Here is a 23,641-nt window from a genome sequence, read left to right on the forward strand (position 1 = left end):
GTATATGATTTGTAACACTGCAATTGAGCTGCACATTGCAGTGTCAATAGAGATTTTACAAAATGGAATGGCAAGGTGAATGTGAGAAAGACAAATGGTGAGACAGCACTACATGTGAAGTCTAAATTTCACAAGGGACAAGAAGAAAACTATCAACAAGTTTTACTTAGTATCTGAAAACAGAAGGACATATCTATATTTGCCTTTCATCCTTGTGTAGATATGTTTATCCTACCACAAGTTTGTGAGAAAATGCAGCACTACAAAGTGATCTCCTGTGATGTGACAAACCTACTTTGGAAAAAACAGTCTTTTGTGGTTGTGTTGCAACTTGTTTACAAAATCTTGTGGTGCTGCAAGTTAGCCGAGAAAGCCTTCATGTCCTTTCATGTCCTGTTCAAGTCAGTCCTTTACCTCCTCTTTTTCATGTTTTTTTTTTTTTTTTTTTTTTTTTTTGTGTGTGTGTGTGTTTTTTTTTTTCCCTCTGATTTTTTTTTTTCTTACGTAATGTGCTGTATTTGTCAAAAAGAAACAAACATTTTTTAAAAAATGTAGTAGGGCGACATGCCCTTAAGTTGTATAAGGTGTTATAATTTGAATTTTTAATTTTTGAATTTTTGTTTATTGAATTTAATTCTTCATTTGTTTGCCTCAGCTTCCATTCTTGTTTTTGAAATAATCTTTTTTTTTGGCCTTTGACACTACTCTCCATAAGATCCTCATAGAGAATCTTTCTACACTATAGTGTCTAATGGCCAAAGTCTAGTTGGAGACCAGTATCTAGCAGTGTACCCCAGGAGTCAGTAGTGGGTCCAATTCTGTTTAACGTCTTTGTGAACAGTCTTGATGATGGGCACTCTCAGTTAATTCACAAATTACACCAAATTGGTAGGAGTGGCTGATTTACCAGAAGACTGTGATGCCATCCATGGGCACCTCAACAGGCTGAAGGGCGGGACTGACAGGAACCTCATGAAGTTCAACAAGGAGAGCGTCCCTCCACTTGGGGAGGAACAACCCCAGGCATCAGCACATGGTAGAGCCACCCATCTGGAAAGCAGCTCTGCAGAATTGGATCTGGGGGTCACGGTGGACACTGAGTTGAACATGAATGAGTGATGTCCCATTGCTGCTAAGAAGGCTAACAGTATTCTTTGCTGCATTAGGCAAAGTATCACCAGTATGGCAATAATGGTGATCTTTCTGTTATACTCAGTGCTGGCGTGGCAGCACTTGGAGTACTTTGTCCAGTTCTGGGCTGCCTAGTACAAGAGAGATCTGGACATTCTGGAAAGAGTCCAACATAGGGCCACCAAGAGACTGGAACATCTGTCCTATGAGGAGAGGCTGAGAGAGATGAAACTGTTCAATCTGGTGCCCAGTGTGAGGACAAGAAGGAATGAGCACAGACTTAGGTTTGCGCCTAAACGGCTTTACAATTAACAATTGTAAATTTACAATTTTACAATTAAACTTTACAATATGGGTGATAGAGCACAGGCACAGGCTGCCCAGAGGCTGTGGGGTCTCCTTCTTGGAGACCTTCAGAAGCCGTCTGGATGTGGTGCTGGGCACCCTGCTCTGGGTATCCCTGTTTGAGCAGGGGCGGGATCGAGTAGTCTGCAGACAGCCTCATCCATTCTGTGTAAGTTCTAGGAGTCTTGGCTATATATTTTTAGAAAAATAACAAATCTTATTTTTTATTCAATTTGTAAAGAAAGAAAAACATTCAAAATGTTTATGCACATTTCTTACTAATTCTTCATTAGAATTATATTTATTCAGCCTTCTTTATATCTCAGTTTGTCTAGGCAAATTAAATTCAACACCAAAGCCAGAGATAACTAATGCTGGCAGAGCTCATTTTAAAAAGACCCACATCTCTTTGACTTTAACAATTAAGAATCAATCTATTTCTTCCCTTTTCTTACCTCCTTACCTTAGATCTAGCTCAGACTTTAATGGCTTCGTGGGCACAGCTTGCAATGTAGTTTTCCAGATTGCTTTCTTTGTCCTAATTAATCACAGCTCCTGCTTGGGCACTGAGCCAAGGTCTTCACTCTCTTAAAAGTGCATTTTTAGAAAATTATGGATACAAAGACTTATCCCAAGTCAGTCAAGACACAATCCACATTGTCTGATGACAGTAGGATAATATGTGGTTAAAATCTGTCATTTGATTACCATCCTTCAGACCTATGACATGTAGATCATTTTATTTAACAAGTTGATTTTAAAATGTTTTTATTCCAGATTCTGAGAAATGTTTGTGCTGGTTTATATTGTTCATCCTCAGTCAAAAGTTCAAGGCCAATGGGATGGTCTACATCTTCCCCTTTATGAGAAAAAATACATTTCTTCTCCAGTTTCTTCTTATTTTCCATAACAATTTTTAGAACTTTTTATTGTATCTTTTTCCCTTATAAATTATGAAAGACTTCATAGGAATGACAAGAGGAAAAATCAGGAAGCTATTTGTAATTTACTCATTCTTCAAAATAAACGTTACGTCTTCAAGGAGAGACAGAATCAGAATGGGGAAAAAATGTCATCATATTGACTACTTTTCTGCTAGAACAGTACTCTTTCCTAAGATAATTTTTCTAGTCCTTTTTCCCATCTAACATAAATATCTGTATTTAAACTCCAAACCACCAAACCTTGTTAGCATTATACATTTGTTTGAAAACAGATTCTGTGGGGCTGAAAATTATTAAGTATATTTTGATAAAATTACAAATTCCACTTCCAGTTTATTTTAGTGATCTTTGTTGTTAGAAAAAGAAATACCTTTCATTTGTTTAATTAAATATCTGTCTCAATTGTTAGATTTTATTATCCTTTATGCTGTCTTTTTAAAGTAAGATACTTGTGAGGCAGTCTAAATCTATAGCCTAGATTTTAACTTCTGTTCTCTATACAGTTTGCATTTCAGGCTACACAGCAGGAACCAAAACTTTAATGCAGAATTCCAGGGACTGAGCCTACCTTGTTTTTTTTTTTTCTCCTGCAGCTTCATTAAGCATATGCATTATTTCCATTTTCATGCCTCTTTTTTTTCCTCTAGTGAGCTAGCCCGGCTAGCTCAGTCGGTAGAGCATGAGACTCTTAATCTCAGGGTCGTGGGTTCGTGCCCCATGTTGGGCGCCAAAAAGACTGTCGTGGTTTGACCCGGCCGGCAGCTAAACACCACGCAGCCGTTCACTCACCCTCCCCCTCCCTCTCTGGGACGGGGGAGAGAAATGGAAAGTGAAGCCCGTGAGTTGAGATAAAGACAGTTTAATATGACAGGAAAATAATAATAACAAAAGTAATAATAACAATAATAATAATAATAAAATGGTGATAATAGGAAAATAATAATAATATGTGCAAACAAGTGATGCACAATGCAATTGCTCACCACCCGCTGACCGATGCCCAGCCTAACCGAGCAGTCCGGCCCTCTCCCCCCGGCTAGCCACCCCTATATATTGTTTAGCATGATGTCAGATGGTATGGAATACCCCTTTGGCTAGTTTGGGTCACCTGTCCTGGGTCTGTCCCCTCCCAGCTCTTACTGCACCCCCAGCCTGCCTGTTGGCAGGACAGAGCAAAAAGCTGAGATGTCCTTGGCTTGGTATAAGCACTGCTCTGCAACAATTAAAACATCAGCATGTTATCAGCACTCTTCTCATCCTAAGCCAAAACACAGCATTCCACCAGCTACTAGGAAGAAAATTAATTCTGTTCTAACTGAAACCAGGACATCTATGCAATGGACTATTGCTTTCATTCATAAGGCCTGAAAATAATTTGTGATGGGGATATAATTATTCCTTTGTATATCATGATGGAAGTTTCCTCCAACTTTCTTCAGTCCTTTGTAACCATTCCATGGACTTCTGATTTTTTTCATTATTTTTTGTTAATCTGTTATCATACTGATTTATGCCTCATTTTCAGGAGCCTCAAATTCAGAGTAGAACTGAAATTACAGTTCACTGATAACTGTGTCCTCAATACTGGAGTGAAGGCAACTGCATTCTTCCAGGCCTGTTATTTACAATTTTGTATTCATCATAATATATCCCTTTTATTCATTCACAGTCATTCTATTCCTATTCCTTCTTTCTATTCCACAGGTTACTTATGTTTAGCATTATATTTCCTTTCTTCATCACAGATGCAATATTATTCTGACCACATTTTACATCACATTGCGCCACACCTTATACTTCAAGCAGCTGAGGCCTCTCATTTGCAGCTCTGTAGCTCTGCTCCAGTCTCCTCTTTTAGCACTTCATTCTGTCTCTCCCTTGCAGTACTGTAGCCATTCCCCAACACCCTGGAACCTGCTGTGTCAGGACTTTTAATCTTGTGGTCCAGTGTGCTTTGCACCCTTGCACCTGCAGATTCCCACACAGGGCTGTTTTTCCCACAGAAAAAAAGTTTCCACTGATGTGTGAATCATCCTTTCTCCCCCCAGCCTCTTTCTATCTCTTGCTTTGTGGCTTTTAACCTATAACTTCATGCTAGGGAAAGAAATAGAGCCTCGTAGATAGCATTAGTCATTTAAATAGTTATTTAAATAGCCAACAATACACACACAAAGCATGACAACTAATTAGTATATGCAGCATCTGGACCTGATCAAAGTGTGTTCTATGGAGTGCTTTTAGTATAATGGGCAAGAGCAACCAACATGGAGACTGAGTGCATCCTGATGAAACTATACAGTTACTCTAGAAACTGTACCCCCATGAGTGCTGAGAGGAGGCCCTGAGGAGGGCAATCATCTGGGAAGATTCCTCTTGCTTCTCTTCCCAGCCACTACTGCATTTATTCATTCTCTTTTTCTTCTTGCCCTCTCTCCTTTCTGTCTTTTTTTTTTTTTTTTTTTTTTTTTTTTCCTTAGAAGTTACTTTTACCATTGGAATTAATGGATGTCACAAGCTATGGACACCTAAAATAAATCTTTGTGCAAGCTTCTCTCAACATTTTTGTGCAACACTCATTTTTGTCATTGAATTTAATGAACAGGAATAAGAAAAGGATAAGTATCAGATGTACTGGAATTTTCTAGCTTGCTTCTGCCAACCAATAGAAATGTATACATTTTTATATACAAACATTCACTACACTTTTTGAGTCTTTGAAAATTCATAGAATTTAGCAATGATAAGTTAGTGATTTTTTTCCTTACAAAATGTTAAGTGGATGTTAGTGTGTCAGATGACTCAAATCCTGGAGTACTGATTCTGATCTCCTGGGTAATTCAAAGCATTTCAAGTTGTGTAGAACATGTCATAGCACTTGACCCAGAACAGTGTATTTTGTAAACTGATTCTAATTTGTTGTTCTTCTCAATCACTGTAGATTTATGCCTACATATTTGAAAATATCAGATCAGTTCAACTAGAGGCTTTACTTCTCTCCTTGCTGAGCATTGTGGTGCTTGTTCTTGTTAAGGAATTGAATGAGAAATTTCAGAGAAACATTAAAATTGTTCTTCCTATCGATCTAGTTTTGGTAAGTATGAAGCCAAATATCAGATGTTTTCCTTTACAGAGTTTTCAGTGGTTTAACTAATCTGCTAAAGTTTATTATGTTGTCTATAGTTACCCACAACCACACCTGCCACTTATTAAATGGATAGCTAATTTTCATGGCTGTATGTTAAATGTAAGAACAGGACACAGTTTGGCTAAATAATTAAGAAAGAAGTGACATACGTTCCCAATTTGTGTAATATTTTTCATGTGCTTACTACTTTTTACATAATTACAAGAATATGGAGCCTAGCATGTTAAAGTGTAAGAAGTTTGATGTAGAAAATGAAAAGTAACTGACACATTGTAACTCCAGGCAAGTCTTGTACTGGGTAGTTCTGGCTCAGATATTGCCTGTTATTTATCTGCAACAAATTTAAATACCTAAACTATTGCTTTCTGTAAGTTTACTTACAGATTTCCTTTCATATGGCATAGGCTAAATTGAAATTAGCTATTGCATTGTAAATCTCTACTTTAAGGATTAAGCTATGGTCAGATAACTAGCACCAGGACAGAAGTTTCTGTTTTTCTCTAGACATCTAAAAGATTTTTTTTTTTTTTTAAAGTGAAAGATTATTTTCAGAGTGGATCATCACAATTAATCTCTTTAAAAAAAAAAAAAAAAATACAAAAGAATCCTTTCTCATGGGCAAAATGCTGGAAAATGAGGTTCTGGTCCCTGCTCTAAGATCTGTTTCTGTATTGTCTTTTAAACAATACCAGAAAATGCAGCAGACCAAGGATGATGGACTGGAGCTTGATCCTGTTCTTGTAGGATTTATGTGATCAGCTCACAGAAAGTACAAGAAACAAGTTGAACATCCTTGGGACCAAAATCTCCTCTCCCTCAGCAAGGTTTATACATGCTGGAACAGACATATAGGAGGCAAACACACCACCTCTTTTGTGCCGAAGTTGACTCTGCCAGTCTGGATTAGATGCACTCAGACAACATCATCTGCCTCAGACCACTCAGGAATAGCTAAATTATGAATTACTTTAAGCTGTTGGCATGAATGGAAGTGGCCTGAGGCACATGCTGCACAGGGACAGTTTGATGCTGATTGTCAAGAGGCTTTCCAGAGACTTTTGCAGATTGCTTTTATTAACACAGAGCAGCCAAACTTCACTATAGACCTTCTTCAGACATATTTTCTAAACCCATTATTGCATCCAGATCTTAGATTCTTTTGCCTCACTTCCACATTTGCTGAAATTTTAGTAATAATACTTCCCTGTCATAGTTAATTGTAGTAAGGATAAATTCATGAACCCTGTCATGTGTTTAGCTATGGCAATAACAGGGACCATGTGAGAACCTGAAAGCAACAGAAACATAATGTCTTTCTCTGTATTGAATCAAACAGATAATTGCTACATCCGCTGCCTGCTACTATGCTGATATGGAATATGTCTATGGGCTAGAAGTTGTGGGACATATTCCCGAAGGGTAATGTGCTTTTTATTAGCTTCTGGCTTTTAAATATGTTTAGTTCTGCAAACATCTTGTGAAGAGGTCAAAGTAGTTTTCTGAAATAAGAAATGGCAAAAATCTATCATGTCCATTTCTGAACTCCTCAAATACTCTCTCACAGTTCAGTCCCACATTAAAAAGGTGTATTGGTATAGATATTATCATCAAATGCAAACTTTCTTGTACATTTTTGTAGTTATTTCAATACTTTATGGAGTAGGTACAGGATACCTGATGATGTCTAATGGATATATAATAGAAAGGAGATCCTAAAGTCCTTTTGTGGAGTACAGAGGTGGTCTGAGGTGATTCAGTTCTTAACTGCAGCATTTCATAGCAACCCCCATTACAAAGTCTCCCTTAGATGGAGTACATTTCCATACTGTCCATAACCTATGAAGACACTAAACGGTTTAAAAGATTTAAATTGAACTTTTCAGCAAAGCCAAGTATGAAAAAAGAAAAAAGATATACAGTCGAATCTCTTCTATTTCTTATTACAAAATTAGTGAATTGGGGATTTTATGTCAGTGGAGAGAGAGATAATTTAAAGGGAGCTCTCCATAAATTCTCAAACCATAGTTTACAAATGGAATTCTTTATCTAAAACTTTCATCTGCCACTACAGTTTTTCCCTGCAGTTCCCAATAGACAGTTGTCTTACTAATCTAAAATATTGATAAGTATCACCTTACAAGTATTTAAATGTTAACCAGGCATACAGAGACTGTTTCTCTGTTTCTCTTGTATTTTCATGAATTGCAAAATTGCAAAAAGGATTGCTTTTTTTTTTTTTTTTTTTTTTTTTTTTTTTTTAAATTACAGGCTACCACCACCAAAGCTGCCGCCCATGAATGTCCTGTCTGAAGTAGTCACTGAAGCTTTTGGAGTAGCACTGGTTGGTTATGTAGCATCACTAGCTCTAGCTCAAGGCTCTGCTAAAAAGTTTAAATACACTGTGAATGACAACCAGGTAAAGCTCTTTCTCCTCACTTAAGGAGACCTTAAGGTCAGTAAGCCTTGAAATTGCTTCACCATTTTGGAAAAGTGTTATATATGAATGCCCAGTAGGAAAGGATAAGTTTCATGTGGCATCCTGAGGCCTTCCAGTGATTACTATAAAACCACAATCTAGTACAAATCAGCTCTGTTATAGCATAGTTGGTTGAGATATACCTTTTGGGAAAGTGCTTCCTTCAGGATAACCTCATAATGCTGCATTTGGTCCAGCCAGCAGCCAATTTAGGTGTTAACATGTTTTTCCAGTGTTTTAAGGCAAGACAGCTTCTCTTCTGGCAGCTGAGGTCTTAAAGACCAGCTAAGATTTTAAATCAGCTGCTGATTAAAGAAACAAAGCAATTTTAAAAATAAACCAGGTACTTACAGCCCCAGGACATTTATAATATTTATCAGTTATAAAATAAGGGTTATGCAGAGTAGAAGTCCCATCTGAAATAAAGGTTTATTTATATAAAAGAAGCAGGGTGGGTTCAGAGAGCACTGCCAAATTTGCAGCTGTAAGAGCTTTCTGTGCAGAGTTCCATTCTGCAGCAGGCAAGCTGCAGATGAAAGTGGGGTGTTTGCTTCCTGCACTACCCCACTGCTGGTTATGGTGGACAGGTAACTTCAAGCCAAGTGGAAATCCATGGTAGGAAACACTCCATTTTAAATAAGGTCCTAACTACCAAATAGTGCTATGTGATGAGAATGCTGCCCACATTTTGCTGTTAAATGGTTTGAGATAAATGACATAAAGCTGGATGATGGTTTTGCATACAGGCGGTTTTGCAGCTGGAGACATTTGGTCATTCTATCTCAACAGGTCAGACTTGCTACATCAGTGAATGTGCTTTGCAGCTTCTGCTATTACTGGAAATGTACAGTGACAATGTTCTTGTTTACTCAGTTCTCTAAAAAAATGTTCAGAATGAATACTTTGTTTCATGAATTTCTATTGATGCTGCAGAACAGTGTTTCCCAGGTAGCAGGGGGAAAGCACTTTGAGCTGATATGCTGTAGTGTCTCAAGGACACTAAATGGAGCACAGCAACCTGTGTGTCTTTCTGCATGTTTGGAAAACTTGTAACTTACGCTACTTAATTACTGAAGTGGTGGGAACAATTTATATGTCTGCACAGAATAATGGAGCAAAGAGCAAACCCTTCATGAGAACAGAGCATACAGTGTGGCAGCATAGTGGCAAAGATGCATTGCATTCAGGGGTCAGGCAGAGAGGGCTCTACGTGGTGATACATTGATGTGCAAGGCTATCTTGTGTCCTTTAAAGTGTTGCTCTTTAAAGTGGTGCTGTCCTGTGCTGCGGAGACCAACATATGATCATGTGTTGTCCTGGCTGGATATAATACTATTTGTGTACTGAGCCTGTGTACTTCTAGCAGTACAGATGTCTTCTCTTACACATTCCCCTCAGGAGATGAAGCCTCGGGGTAGGAGGCTGATGCTGGGTAGCCAAGTTGGGGTGCTTTTGAACAGCTTTAAAAGCTGTTCATCTCAGGCTGCAGACACAAGGTAGTTTCCCCACTGCACTTTTTCTTCTGTAAGTCATTTTCCAGACATGTCTGCATTTTGATTGTGAATATACATCAAATGCATTTGTAATGAATTACAGTATACAGGTAGTGTTGCTGCCATACTTCACTTTCACTAAAGCATGCTATGAAAAAAAAAGAAAAAAAAGAAGAAGAAAAAAAAAAAGACAGTGGTTGTCTTCTTCCAGTAGAGTCATAAGCCAGAAAAAACTTGGACGTTCTCCAGATCCCACTACTTGAGACTGCTGCCTGTTAAAAAGCAGATGTGTATCACGATGTAAATACTTTTGCTGAATTTCATCTTCAAAACTTAGCACTATCATTTGTTTTGTGAACAAAATGTCTCTTCTGCTTTTGATGAATCTGGGTTCAGTGGCTTTCAAAATAGCTCTGTGTTGCAAGAAGATATATTATACTGGGAGATATTTTATCATGTATGTATGTGCTATTTTCCCTCAAAAAATATGCCCATCCTTTATCATTGCTAATATTTGCATAGGAGACTCCTTTGTTGGCTAGAAACATTGAAATGACAGAATAACAGGGGGAAAAAAAACATATTCTTTTTAACAACTTTGCAGGAATTTTTGGCTCATGGTCTCAGCAACGTGATTCCTTCATTTTTCTTTTGCATACCAAGTGCAGCAGCAATGGGACGGACGGCACTTTTATATAGTACGGGCGCCAGAACACAGGTAAGAGGTTACAGTGCAGTCAGTAGGAGAAATAAATCTACGATGCTGCTCACTGGAGCTTGCAGTTGTTGATCCATTGTACTCCTCTCTTCTCCCTTTTCCTCTATCCCGGAAAATTACTCTGCCCAGTCAATTTTAACAATCTGCATGGAATTACTGCACGGATCAGCAACCATCTTACTAGGAAAGCTAACGGTTCCCCTTATGCATTTTTACCAGTTTAATTCAATAAAAACTCTTAAGTCTGGGGCAGTAAGGTGCCTTCAGTGCTTTGCTTTAAGACTGCAGAAAACTATACAGAAGACTTTTTATTTTATTATTATTATTATTATTATTATTTATCTGTCAGCACTGTAACAAAAGTGCCCTCTAATGGTGTCTAAGGAATTTAATGGTTCAGGCTAAACTGTTGTTTTTTTGTTGTTGTTTTAAATTCATTTGGTGCTCTTATATGATTTTCAAAATAAAGAGAAAGTAATCTTAAGAGCTGCTCCTAGAGGAAGCAATGCTTCAACTTCTGCCTTGTGACATGGTGGACTTGTCCTGTCCCTCAGCATTCATTGAGACCACAGAGATGATATTTCATTTTTTCAGGACTTTTTTTTTGGCTTTCTCTTTCTTATGGAAATGAAATCCAAAAGATTCTGTGGCAATAGCTTGGAAAAGAGGGAATTGTAATCAAAGAAAATGCTCACTGTGACCCTGTAATATTGTTACCTGTGCTTGTGAACAAGAAAGGCAGCAAACTGCTCTTCTGAGACCTTGGCATATGATGGCACCATGTGGGCTACCCCAGCTGGGAAACCTTGAGCACTGCCTCTCCTTCCTTCCTCTGAAACTCAAACGTCCATCAGTGTCATCCTGCCACATAAATGTGTAACATGGAGTTTGTTGCAATTGTCCTTTTATAATGCTGGCCTTGCCTGTATAAAGGTCATTAATTACAAGGTAAATGCTAATGCTAAATGACTGACAAGCTTAAGCACAGTCTGTAGGCACCGATGTTTCTTGACTATATTGTGCAATTGTTTCTCAAGCAGACACCACAATACTGAGAAATGATACAAGGCTTTATTTCAAAACTCTGCATGTTAATTATGTGCTAATTAGCCAGCACACTTCTCTGAACGCAGTTAATCATAATGAATAATTTATCCAATAATCATCTTTGAAAGCATTTATATGCAAATAGTTTAGCTACCACTTTGGTATTATCTATTTCAAGTTTTTGCGTTGGATTCAATCTCATGCCATGTGCCCTCGCCCTCACAGACATCCTCTTCTCTTACCTGCTCATACATGTATCCTTTGTTGGCAAAGTGCAGTTTTACTGAATTGTGGGAAGCTTTAGGGTAACCTGAAGGCCTATCTGGGTAATCTGTATGGGTTGAAGGCATATAGGACATCTGAGTTCTGGAAGATATAGGCAAAGGCCCCACTAGAACATCGTTCACAATATGAAATGGAAAAAGAAACGAACATGGTTTGAAGTCAAGGTAGGAAGTCCTAAAATAACAAGTGTTGACTTGCTTTATCCACAGGTTTCATAGTATTGCAGAGTCTGCATCCACAAATTGGACTGTGGTCATACACTAGGATTAGGAGAATACTTTATAAATAAGTATAAAGTATTTATAAGTGCATAAATAACAACATTCTCTCTCCTGCTTTCTTTGCCTTTGTTTTTGAAGACAACATATCTGCTCAAGACCTTTCTTCTGTGTCTGTCTAGGCAGAATGAATAAATTAGAATATCACTAATTGATTGCCATATCATAAGGAAATAAAAAAAGAAAGGAGCAACAGCTTGAGTTAAGTACACAGGGAGACATGAGAGAAATGTGAAGAGCTTTGCAGAGGCTATATGCATAGCCCTCTTTTCTCCAGACTACATTTTGCATTCAGTGATGTTGCATATTCTTCACTGACATATTTTCCAAGGAGACAACAGAAGTGAAGGACTGTATCATAGACTGAGAAGTGTCCTTCAAGTAGAATCAACACTTTTTTTTTTTTTTTTTTTTTTTTTTTTAGTTGGGAGGTGCGTTGCTTTTTTGAGAAGGCAGAGAAAGGGAAAAGCTCCGTGTGACTCTACCAGCAGATTTTGTGTCCCTTTTGCTGTAAACACTCTGTCTACCCTTCTTGATGGTATTTTTAAGTACACCATGGCTCTCTTTCCTAGTGTTTTAACAACTTGTCTGGTTTTGTTTTTAACAATTTGTCTCTTAAAATTAAACTTAATTATTTTAGTAAAGAAACATTTTATCAATATAAAAATAAAGTGAGCATCTGTCTACTTACCATCAAAATGTTCTGTGAATCTGGACTGTATCTTAATGAGACCAGAAGTTCTCTACTTTGTGCACAGTCAGAGTGGAGAAGGAGATTGCAGTTTTACTGTAGTTTTCCATCAGATTAATACCATGAATACTGTGAAGTAACATAATTCTTAGGCCATATGTTTCTCTGGATTCATGTTACTTGCATTAATTATCATTATATATACATATAAATGTAATTTGCTGCTATGTTTTCTAAAATAAAGTGCATAGCTGCTATAGCACAAGGGTCATTGGTAGTTTCTGACTTAACCCAATAGCTTTCCAACAGCTTCCTTTCGGTGCCAATCCCAGTAAAAAAAGTTAGAAAACTTGTTCTGTGCAAAAATAATAATACAGTTCTTCATATATAATTTGTACTCAGTGTTATGACAGATCTGTGATTCACTGCAACATAGAATGCAATTGTTATAAATATGTTATGGAATGACACTGGATGCTGTAAAACATCTGAAATGAGATATTAATTACACACGTTTCATTTAAGAACTACATCGGTGTCATCATGGTCTCACTCTGACATAATGTTCTAACCCAGATATTGGTATCCCTTACTATGTTCTCACTGTAGTTGGCTGAAGGTAATCACCCTAGGTAGAAACTGAAACTACATGTTTCTGCAATCCATAGATACATTAATAGCTGACATATTCAACATCTCATTCTTGATTATGTCTACAACTTTTAATAATAAAACTTTTTTTTTTTTTTTTTTTTTTTTTTGATTGGGTGATTAGATTGGATTTTCTTTATTTATTTTAGGTGGCTTGCCTTATCTCCTCTGCATTAATTCTTGTGGTGATCTACACAGTTGGACCAATGCTATACTGGCTGCCTATGGTATGTTCCCTATCTTATTTTTTTTGCATCAAATATTTTCTAAAGAGTTAATTTCTTTGAGGGAAAGAAATGTCGTATTACATCTGAAATAGCTCCCTTTAATTTCAATGAGAGAAAATAGCTAAAGGTGACTGTGTAGTATATGTAGATTTTACACATACATTGTTATATATATAAGCTATCACTTAAGCATATAATAAAACATTTCTCTTCTACTTACTTAAAGTACTACTTAAAGTCTCTTCCAACCCAAAGCATTCTATGATTCCATTAATTTTACTTAAAGATGTCAAAGATGCTGAATACAACCCCAAAATTATCTAGAATTTTGCTATGTTTGCATACAATTTTAAAACTTACTTCATGCTATTGTTTGCAATGTCAGATGAAGGCAGAACACTTTTCAAAAACATCCTTTTATAGCTTATTCTACTCATGCAAACCAGAGACGTCTGAAGATGCACAATATGTCTTTTTTCTTACTATACTCTTTTCCTCCCTTCATTTTTATATGGAATATATGTAAGTTTTGACTGTTTTCCTATAGAGTTTTCCATATTTGAAAAAGAAAAATGTTTCATATGTTGCTTTCTTGATATTTTATTACTTCTCTCCTATGCTTTTTCAGTCCTCTGTACCTATTCAACATTGCAAGTTGAATATTCTCCATCATTCTTGAGCTCCTGAAGATTTCTTCATCCTCTTTTTTTTTTTTTTTTTTTTTAAATTTATTTATTTTTATTTGGAGGACTATAAATTATCTTGTCTGCCACAAAACTAATGAATTTTATTTATTTTTTATTTTTGCATTAAACACTTTCTGCAGATAATTATGAAGGGAAATTTAATTTCTTCACTGTGGAGAAGTTTAGCGCTGATTTGCTTTGGAGTCCCCCAAATGTGTCAGAATGTCGTTGGTCTGATGATGCATGGAGAGTCTTGGAATGTCCTGAAGTTTTTGTCATTTTCTCATAGTCAAGTGCCCTCTAGAATGCCTTCAAGAAAGAAAAAGAATGTCTGTGATACTATTATATTTACATCAGAAGAATACTTGAAATGCTTGAACTTATCCCACTTTTGAAACACTAACTTCAGATTTTCAGTAATTTGATTGCAATATTGATCACAGAGCTTGAGAAAGAACATTCATTTTCCCTACTAATTTCATAACAAGCTTTTGTTTTTCTTTCTCTCTCTCTCTGTTTTTTTTTTTTTCAGTGTGTGCTAGCAAGCATTATCATTGTGGGCTTGAAAGGAATGTTAATGCAGTTCCGTGACTTAAAAAAATATTGGAATGTGGATAAAATAGACTGGGTAAGTGAAACTCAATCCTAGGAGTTTTTCTTGAGGGCCTTTAATAAATACTTGCTAAATAAACTTTAATAGTTCTATGGCCTTAGAATAGATAAGTGCAAGACATTATTATTAGGGTTTTTGTGTATTAATCAGCTAATTTTCTGTCTCAGAATAGCAGCATCTGAAATATCAGTGGTTTGTATTTAAAAATAATAATAATAAATTTTAGAAATTTTGGCAAGTGATAAAGAATCAAACCCAATTTAATGTTGAAAATGTATATACTGTCAGATCAGATCAATTAGATATGTATCTAATTTTGTAAGCCTACTCTAGCCAGTTAGCATGTTTTTGCTATTGGCAAAATTTTTTATTATTTTGCTATTTTTTGTTATTGTCAAAAATTCCAGTATCTTTGTTCTCTTTGGATATGGAATGACCACACAAGACAAACAGAACTGGAAACACCAGAGATGCAGAAAGACGTATGTCCTAGGGTGCTGTAGGTAAATTGCCTTAACTCAAAGATTTTGCAAAGAAAATATGTATTTGATCATAATAAAAGATTCTGCAATATTAGAGATAAAATAGAGCAGAAAGAGCAGACAGGCAGGAAGAGGCATAGTAAGAAAATACAGCATAATGCAAAGTCTGAACAATCTAACATACCTTTGCACAGAATTCCCAGCAAATATTAAAGATGACTCCATGTCAAGAAGACTTCTAGATTTCTTTTCCAAGGGAACCTTTTAAACATATTGCCTAATTAGTGGAACCAAAACTTCTAACAGCTTTCTAGATCACATAAACACATATTGATATCCCATAATGATTCCAAAACTTCTGTTTATGCAGTTTCAGTTAGCAAATATTTATTTTGTATTTTGGGCACATCCCCCTGTTCTGTGGTGGGAGGTACAGGTTTCTGGAGGTAATATTCAATTTTATTGAACTCTCCAGTGACTTAGTATTCTACAGGGGCAATGGTCATTCTATCCTGATTAAAATATAAATATTTTTATAAAGTACTGAATTTCAATATGGAAAATGGAATTGAGTAAACATCATCAAGTTTGACTATGTGAGGTTTCTCCTATTCCATGACAGAAGACTAGAGTTGATTATTACTATTATTAATAATAATAATATTAATATTATTGGTATAATCCAGAAGAAAAGGTCTGTCTTTCATGAAATCTTATATTCCTAGCAGCAAAATTCTGAAATTATTTTCTATCGCATGTACTGTATTTGGTCTTCAGCTTGACCCAGGCTGCCAGTGACCCAAATGATAAATGGTGTGGATCAAGAATTATTTCTGGGACAGTGGACTTAAGAAAATTGGTAGTTGTGGGAGGGATCTATAGCTTCCCTAACAATGCATTGAGAAAATAAGTGGTTAAGTTTTCCAGCAGAATATTCTAGAAGCTCACTAGCCTTGATGCATCTTTATAGGCAGACTAGGCTGATTGATTTTTGCTTTTGTAGTTTTGGCAGTAAAGGATGGGTGAGTAGTTATTACATCTCTGACATCTGTCATTATTTTTAAGAGAGGTTATAGAGAGGGAGAGTTTGCTGGGTTTATCTTTTTGACTGAACGTACTTGAGCACCGATTTATCTTCAAGTAGTTGTACCATCAATCCTTAGCCTGACAGGGTAAATCATCCTGCTTTAAATAGCATAATCTAAAGCTCTAAACATGGATCTTATGTTGCTGCCTAGGCTAAGGAGCCCCACCAAGCCCAGTGATTTGAGAAATTACAATGGTGTTGATTTTGGCCTGAAAATATTCACCCAAGACCTGACAGCTTGTTGGAAACAAATCAGTTCCATTACCAGGTTATCCAGAGCATTTTGAAGAGAGAAACTCTTACAAAACATTTGGAAGTAATTAGCAGCTGTCCTTTCTGGAACTGATTCTTTGAAGGGTGTGTGTCATGTAACATAGAAGTCAGGTTTGTTATGCTCGTGTGTCTGGCAAATGATAGTGCATGGAAACATAATGTTATAGTTTTTGTTACCTTGTTCCCTCACACTTAAGCTTCTCACTGAACACAGTTTGTCGAGTAGTGATTTATACATCATAATCCTTTCAAATGTAAAAGGTACAGCTCGAAATCTCTCCATTCAGCCATGGATTGCTTTCTCTCTCTCTCTTTTTTTTTTTTTTTTTTTTTTTTTTTTTTTTTAATCAGCTTTCAGGAATGATGTCCTGCTTTTAAATCCCACCCCTCAAATCACAATGAACTTCTTTCCAGCTAGAACATCACTGCTTTTGTTCCAGAGTCCTTTCCTGTCATTCACAACTTTCACATTAACTTTAAAGGTCTCTTGCTTCAATTAAGATCTTCTGTTAGCCCCAACACCTTTTCAGATTACTTCAATGATTTCAGATAAATAACTGTTCTATTCCACTGATATGTGTTTTAAAATAACAGTATGTTTACATAACTATATAATTTACAGATTTTCTCCTCCCTCCATCTTTTGGTTGTTTCTAAGGTGTTGATCCCTGTGTTATCTGTGTTTTGTACGCTGACCTGAGAATGATTTGTCATGAATTTTTGCCTCTTTTTTTTCTTTTTTTTTGGCGGGGGGGGAGGCAAGGTGAGGTGGGGGAGGGAAAGTGGACTTTTTCTGTAGGGGTACCTCACTTTTCAGGTCATCAAGTTCAAGCATTGGTTTCTGTACCCTTCCCAGCAAGGGTAATTCCTTCTGTAGGCCTACTTGTTAACATATCTTCTCTTTTCTATTCACCAACTTGAGAATGCACTTTCCTAGTATCAACAAAAAGGCCAGTAAAGTCCTTGTTAATTCTTTTTAGGGCTGAAAATCCCAGACGAGCTGCAGCTATTCTAACTAGTTAAAGACAGATAATGGACTGCTAAAGAAAAATATTCATTTTGTTGTTAACATTTGGAAACAGAAATTATCAAATACAGGGGAAATGTGTTTCAGAAGGTGAAAAATTACAATAGAATAAGGATTATTCTCATGAGTTAAACAGCTATATAAAAGGGATTTAGGGTATTGAACAGAGAAATAATATTTAAAGATAAAAAATGTTAGAAATTGTACAAATGACTTGGCTAGGAAATGACCTCAGCTGAGACAGAGTTAAGTTGTGTGCCTGACTTGTAAAACAGAAAGAACAGCAACAATTTATGGTAAAAATTACACATTCCTTGCATGGTGCTGTGATGTGAGAGGTAGTTATGGATGAATGAATTGTAAGTGCACATTTATTAATATGTAAAAGATGTAATCAATGATACCAAGTCAACAATTAAAGTAGAGCCAACAAGGGAGGGCTTACTTTCAACAAGTGCCCTCCAGCATCTTGGCAGTGTGGGTTTTTAAGACACAAAGCCGCCACATTGTCTAACTATTTTGTCAAAATAGATTGGAGTAGGGGGTGCAGGGAAGGTCTTCCATGGGATTTTGGAGCCCATTGGTGTAATTTCATGCATTTTTAGAACATTTTATCTTCTTATCCTCATGTGGATAGCCTCATGATAACATTTTAGATTTGTTCAGGTATTCTTCATGGTGAAGCCCTGTTTCGTGAGAGATCTCAGAAGGCTTTGCTAATAATCAAATTTCCACAGAGTAGCAAACAATCCAGCTCTTCTATGACAATAATTTAACACAAATACTTCTAGGTTATGAAGTCCTAGATTTTCTATCCCTCCTGCATTAGTGAACATGCTACTCTGTGTTACATTAATTTTGCTGCAGTTTGTCTAAGTGGAGTGGGAAGGGATTTACAAGTGCTTAATCCATTGACAGTGTGATTGCCATATAAGTTCTTTTTAAAAAATAATATTTATATCAGTCCATCTGTCTCCAGGCAGTCTGCAGAAACAAATACCCTCTCAACTCTTGAGTATGGAATGTTTGTGAAAACTGATATTAAAAACGTACTGTATCATCTACTATTCATCAGTTCCTCTTGTATGACTGTAGTGGACTTGAGCACTCATGTTGAGTTTTGGTGCAGGGTACTCTGAGGAATGTATGCAGGCATCAGTCATTTGTCTGCAAAATAATAGAATCACAGAATCATCTAGGTTGGAAGAGACCTCCAAGATCACCTAGTCCAATCTCTGACCTAACACTAACCAGTCCTCCCTTAAACCATATCACTAAGCTCTACATCTAAATGTCTTTTAAAGACTTCCAGGGATGGTGACTCAACCACTTCCCTGGGCAGCCCATTCCAATGCCTCACAACCCTCTCAGTAAAGAAGTTCTTCCTAATATCCAACCTAAACCTCTCCTGGCACAACTTTAGTCCATTCCCCCTCATCCTGTCAACAGGCACGTGGGAGAACAGACCAACCCCCACCTCGCTACAGCCTCCTTTAAGGTATCTGTAGAGTGTGATAAGGTTGCCCCTGAGCCTCCCCTTCTCCAGGCTGAACAATCCCAGCTCCCTCAGCCGCTCCTCGTAAGACTTGTTCTCCAGACCCCTCACCAGCTTCTTTGTCCTTCTCTGGACATTCTTCAGCACCTCAATGTCCTTCTTGTAGTGAGGGGCCCAAAACTGAACACAGTACTCGAGGTGCGGCCTCACCAGAGCCGAGTGCAGGGGGACAGTCACTTCCCTAGCCTTGCTGGCCACACTGCTTCTTATACAAGCCAGGATGCCGTTGGCCTTCTTGGCCACCTGAGCACACTGCTGGCTCATATTCAGCCGACTATCCACCAATACTCCCAGGTCCTTCTCCGCCTGGCAGCTCTCCAACCACTCATCTCCCAGCCTGTAGCACTGCTTGGGGGTTGTTGTGCCCCAGGTGAAGGACCCGGCACTTGGCCTTGAACCTCATACAGTTGGCCTCAGCCCATTGGTCCAGCCTATCCAGATCCTCCTGCAGAGCCTTCCTACCCTCGAGCAGATCAACACATGCACCTAACTTCGTGTCGTCTGCAAACTTACTGAGGGTGCACTCGATCCCCTCATCCAGTTCATCAGTAAAGATATTAAAGAGATGTGGCCCTAATACTGAGCCCTGGGTGATGTTAGAGATGGATGTACTATGTATCCTTCCTGCAGTCTGAGCCTCCTCCTGGACTCAGTACCTTCTCTACCAAGACAACCACTGAATGAAGAGGACTTTAATAGGATTCTCTTACATGCAAGTGACTGGCATACTTCACAGTATATACAGTGCAAAGCTTGTCAGTCAAATCATGTTAGGGCATGATTATATGCTTTTATCCCACCAAGTTCCTATCGCAGCCTTCCCCCAGTGGTGGATGTGTAGATCCTATGAAATTCAAAGGTCTACATGGAAACACACTGCCCATAGAGTTTCAGAGAGAGTTGCTACACACGTGCAGTCACAATACCTCCCAATGCTTCTGATACTTTCTGATACATACAGGATTCAACATAAATCTGTATCTTCTACTTGTTTCTTTTCTCCCTCTTTAAAATATAGTACAAACATATTTTGAAGTTGGATTTTGTTTTGATTTTTGAGAGTAATGTGTACCTATATAATACATTATCTCTGAGGTTTGAAGAATGAAGTGGTTAGATTCTATCTATCCTGGAGTATGTACTAACAATCTTGAAGTAAGTTGCCAAAGAAACCTTTGATGTTTTTATGACTTCTTTGTTGAACCTTACAACAGCCCATGAATTAAAAAAAAAAAAAAGTCTAGCAGATTAACATAATTCCTACATTCCTACAAATTCCTACAAGTTTGATGCTACTCTGTATAAAAAGTACTGACTCAAGGCCAATATAAATCACTGAAAGGCTAATTGGCGGATGAGAATACGATTGTTTTGGCCCATCCTCTACAACAATAGGAGTCTCTGGTTACAGTTAAGATGTAAGATACTATGCTGCTAAAGGGGCACTCAACTAGCTTTCTCAGTACTCAGCAGTACTTCAACATTTTTGGCTTTGATTCTTCCAGTGTAGACTTTGTTTTGGGATTTCATCTTTCCTTTTTTCTTCTGAGACTAAGAAGAATTTTGCAGGTCTTACAGCAGATATTTAGTTAGATGTGATATCAAGAATAAGGTGACAACAAGGCACAGGTCTGCAGTTGAAGTGGATTGCTTGATCTCAGGCTTTGTCAAGGGTTCAGCCTTACCAGAATGGGCCAACTCTTGATCCAAATTAATTTGAGGTTTGTAGTCCTTCTGTTAGCCCTTTCACATTTAGAAAGCTTCTTTATAAATATATAATAAATACATTTAGAATTAGTTCTTTTTTTTGATCAGTCAGTACTAAACTTTTTTTTTTTTTTTTTTTTTTTTTTTTTTTTGTGCAAATATATCCACAGCAATTTGTAAATTTGTATAAGATCCCATTTTAAAATATTACTGGAGGCTGAGAACTGTTTCAAAGAATGAACCACCTCATTTCCTGGCAGCTGGGTCACAGAGAAGACTGCAAAACCTTTTGAAGTAGTTAAGAATTTTTGAAGATGAGGGAGGAAAAGGTTTCTCAGTAGAGTCATGTAACAATCTGTCCTCCATGAAGCATGAACTGTATGAGTTACTGTTTATAATACGTAAAATAACAGTTCTGAAATCTACTTGAGCAAAATTCCTGTGGTTAGGCTGAAAGTATGCTATTGTCTCTGGCTTTCCTGAGCTAAGTGAAAGCATCAGAAAGGGTAATTTTAACACCAATTTTGCCATTGTAATGTGATCTGTTCCTCTGCAAACATTAACGAGAAGCACTGTAATTGTTCAAAGGGGTACCTGTGGAGAACTGTATATTCACAGGAGTGAAAATACTTGCCATTCTTTTTTAACACTTTTTATATAAAGCTAAGGTGGCAGTCTTTGCTTAAGGGTCCCTCAAGGAAAGAACTATGTGCTGAATGTTAAAGTTATATAAGAAATCCAGTCATTTATACTTCTTTTAATTTAAAAATCTGTACATCTCTATGCCACATGGAGTGTTATAGTATGTAAATATAAATGATTATTTTTGTTTATAAATAAATTAAGAAAAAAAAAGTCTTTTTTTTTTTTCCTTTTAAATATTTTAAAACCCTTTTAAAGTGACTTTTGTTTCAGATATTCTTCTTTATATTTTTGTTAATTATATTTAAAGTGAATTCAAAGTATTATTTATCAAGCATTGAAAGATGGGGAAACAATCTGAAATTTTACCAATTTCATGTGAACAAATTCCTTCCCCAATATTTTAAACTTGTTATAGAGTTGGTTTATTCAGCTATAGTCTGATAAATGCCACTTTTAGTTAACTTCCTATCAAATTATAATTCCCAATTAAATAACTAGTGTGAGAAGAGCTCTTTATATGTGATCTTTAGGGTACTTCATTGTGTAAAAGGAAAGGAGGATTTAAACTGTGTGCAGTGAAGAAGCTGACAATAACTTACAATGTGAAAAAATCAAATATAGATTTAACAAACTGAGTTTATTCTGAATTAGACTGTTAGTGCAACTTCATATACTGTTTTAAGGAACTCCAATGTGAACTTCTGCGAGCACTAGGATGATGTGTTCTTTAGTGGAGTGACATTATTTTGATTGATAATTCAGTCTTCTGTATTTGTCAGTTCAAAGATCCAAATGTTCACTTTTTTTTTTTTTTTTTTTTTTTTCTGACTCGTATAATGTGCATTGTCACAAAATTAAAGCTAATCGCCATTTACCTAATCAAGTTTTTTTCTTCCCTCCTTAAAGAGCATATGGGTTAGTACTTACGTGTTCACAATCTGTTTTGCTGCTAATGTGGGACTGTTGTATGGTGTTGTCTGCACTATAGTAACTGTGATTTTCCGCTTTTCCAGGTAAGTTATAATTTATTGGAATGTTCTAGTATCACATCGTTTTGTCTTCTTTCTGGCATATTGCTTCACTGATGGGATATATATACAGTACACTAAATTTAACGAGACCTCAGTTTTTAGTTGCATAGAATCACAGAATGGTTGAGGTTGGAAAGGACTTCCAAGCATGGACACCCAGAGCACCACCCAGAGCCCAGCACCACATCCAGGTGGCTTCTGAAGGGCTCCAAGGAGGAGACCCCACAGCCTCTGGGCAGCCTGTGCCAGGGCTCCGTTGCCCGCACAGCACAGAAGTGCTCCTGGTGCTCAGGGAAAGCCTCCTGGGGGCCAGTTTGTGCCCAGAGCCTCCTGTCCTGGCACTGGGCACCACTAAACACAGCCTGGCTCTGTCCTCCCTGCACCCTCCTTTCTAATTGCAGAAAATTATAGGATAAGATCATTCAGAAGGAAAAGTCACACCTGTAGGCTAAAACTTTTTGTACTATGGCATTATTTTGTGATTTCTCTTACTATTACACATCTCTAGGACCCATTAAATGAAGGTAGCATAAAATCAACAGAGCAATCAATAATATAAATTTGCTTCCAATCAATACTTTTTTGTTTTTGAGAAAGAATATTTCTGACAAGACTAGCACAGGATTGGCAAGCTGATATTTGTTTTGCTAAAACACATTAATGAAAGACAATTACACAACATTTTCTGATGTCTGAAATGTTCACTGTAAACTATATGTAAGAATTAGAAAAGTCAGGACAAAGTAACTAAATCATTTATTATTTTCCATATATTACAGTTGCTACTTTTGATCATGAGTAAAGGAAAATACTTCATGATTATTTCTTACCACAAAATTAATCCATAGCTCACCAGTCCTACAAATGACTTGTAGGCAAGCAGGCAGTTGTTTGCATGAACATTTAATTGCACTGGAATTAAATACCATATAGACAGTTCAGTCTAATGCTCGTTAAAATTGTGCAGAGCTCTGTTCACAGAATTAATTTGCAGAATCAGCATGAAAGTAGCTCAAAATTACAAGGCAATTGCAAATTATGGCAGATGGTTTCTGCTTGAAACAATCAGAACCTTTCTTGTAACCTTCTGCTACTCAGCAAACT

At 37.0% G+C, this 23,641-nt stretch overlaps 1 protein-coding gene across 1 annotated transcript in view; it reads left to right on the forward strand.

Annotated features, from left to right (window-relative positions):
• Nucleotides 1-23,641, forward strand: part of SLC26A7 (solute carrier family 26 member 7) — a gene marked incomplete at its 5' end in the record, with an annotated part of 73,403 nt that overhangs the window by 25,627 nt on the left and 24,135 nt on the right. Inside the window, 7 exons of the mRNA XM_084510922.1 lie at nt 5,359-5,511; nt 6,902-6,984; nt 7,834-7,981; nt 10,139-10,252; nt 13,354-13,431; nt 14,650-14,745; nt 22,413-22,519. Coding sequence (XP_084367048.1) covers nt 5,359-5,511; nt 6,902-6,984; nt 7,834-7,981; nt 10,139-10,252; nt 13,354-13,431; nt 14,650-14,745; nt 22,413-22,519 — 779 coding nt within the window. The remainder of the gene's footprint in view (nt 1-5,358; nt 5,512-6,901; nt 6,985-7,833; nt 7,982-10,138; nt 10,253-13,353; nt 13,432-14,649; nt 14,746-22,412; nt 22,520-23,641) is intronic.

This window comes from Aythya ferina, assembly GCF_964211825.1.
Source record: "Aythya ferina genome assembly, chromosome: 2".
In the NCBI taxonomy this organism is placed as follows: Eukaryota; Metazoa; Chordata; class Aves; order Anseriformes; family Anatidae; genus Aythya; species Aythya ferina.